Below are 1,251 nucleotides of genomic sequence, written 5' to 3'. Positions count from 1 at the left end.
ACTATTCCAGAACCGTCTCTCTCTGATTCTGATGCAAAGTGCATGCTTTCTGTTGAAATGATGAGAATTGGTACTGATAAACCACCAATAATTGCAAGTGTTCAACTCGGTAGGTGAGCACCTGTAAGTGTGCAACTCATCTGTGAAGAACATTTCCTGAGATTGGACGCTCAATAAATATGTGCATATGACTTTATCCACCGAAAAGAACGTAAAGATTGGTTTCAATAACTAGGATATGAACGCTCACTAATGCCAATGTGCATATGACTTTATCCACTGAAAAAAGGACGTAACGTTCGCTTCAATAACTGCGGGATGTTTCTGCGATAACTGCATTGTCATTTTTAAACGAACCCGTTACGGTCGTTTGTTTATGGACGGGGCAATCAGCCACCCCGTGCAATCTCTCTCCCCCCCCTCTCCCCCCAAAGGTACCCTGCCCCCGCTCACCTCTCCGCCGGCTCCGCCCTCGGCGCTGCTCATGCTGGTACCGCTGGTACCGCTGGTGCCGCTGGTGCCGGGGACGGGCTCCCCGGGCGCGGCGGGGGTGGTCGGAGGCGGGGACCTGTGCGCCACCCAGTTGCGGTAGTCGCCTTCCGACGAGGAGGACGACGAGTCGTCGCTATCCATTCAGCGACGAAGGCGACGGGTCAGACGACGGGGTGGGCAGGGGAGGCCCGCTCCCAACCGATGCGCCCCGTCGGACCCCCTGGGGTGGTGCGGTGACGGCTCGCGGCGGTCGGGCAGGTCGTTCGTCGGCTTCCTCGATGTCGGCCGCGCCGTCGTTCGCCCCCCATCCGTCGCACCGGGCGCCGGCGCCTCTCTGCTGCGACCCGCCGGGCGCCGCTCCGCCGCGTCCTCTGGTGCACGGCGCCGAGCTGCCGGCCTTGCGCGCGCGCACACACACCAGGGGGCGTCACTGCACGGAGTGCACGGCCGCCTGTTTGTTGTGCTGCACGCGCTGCACGCCCTGCACGCACAGCTGCAGCATGCAGCCCACGCGGCGTTACGACGCGGGCGCCTCGCTCCACATTCGACCGGGCGATTGGCGAGACTATTCGGACTGCCGTCGGGGGGGCCGCTCGTCCTCGCTTGGGGGCCAGCCCGGGAGGAAATCCTGTGGTGGCCTTGTGGAGGAAAACTGCCGCCAGTGCCACCCACCCCCTGCCTGCCCCTCCCCCTCCCCGCCCTCGCTGGATGTCACATGAGGGTGGGGCCGGGAGCGGCGGGGGACCCCCCGGGCCACGC

At 63.2% G+C, this 1,251-nt stretch overlaps 1 protein-coding gene across 1 annotated transcript in view; it reads right to left on the bottom strand.

Annotated features, from left to right (window-relative positions):
• The window catches only part of LOC113215964 (death-associated inhibitor of apoptosis 1), a 22,457-nt gene extending 21,475 nt beyond the window's left edge, over positions 1 to 982 (bottom strand). Inside the window, exon 1 of the mRNA XM_052272502.1 lies at positions 454 to 982. Within this exon, the coding sequence (XP_052128462.1) occupies positions 454 to 633 (180 nt within the window). The 5' untranslated portion in view covers positions 634 to 982. The remainder of the gene's footprint in view (positions 1 to 453) is intronic.
• Positions 983 to 1,251: the final 269 nt, after the last annotated feature.

This window comes from Frankliniella occidentalis, unplaced genomic scaffold (genome assembly GCF_000697945.3).
Source record: "Frankliniella occidentalis isolate FOCC.00 unplaced genomic scaffold, Focc_3.1 Scaffold208, whole genome shotgun sequence".
NCBI classification, from domain to species: Eukaryota; Metazoa; Arthropoda; class Insecta; order Thysanoptera; family Thripidae; genus Frankliniella; species Frankliniella occidentalis.
This window is presented reverse-complemented; position numbering and strand designations above follow the sequence as displayed.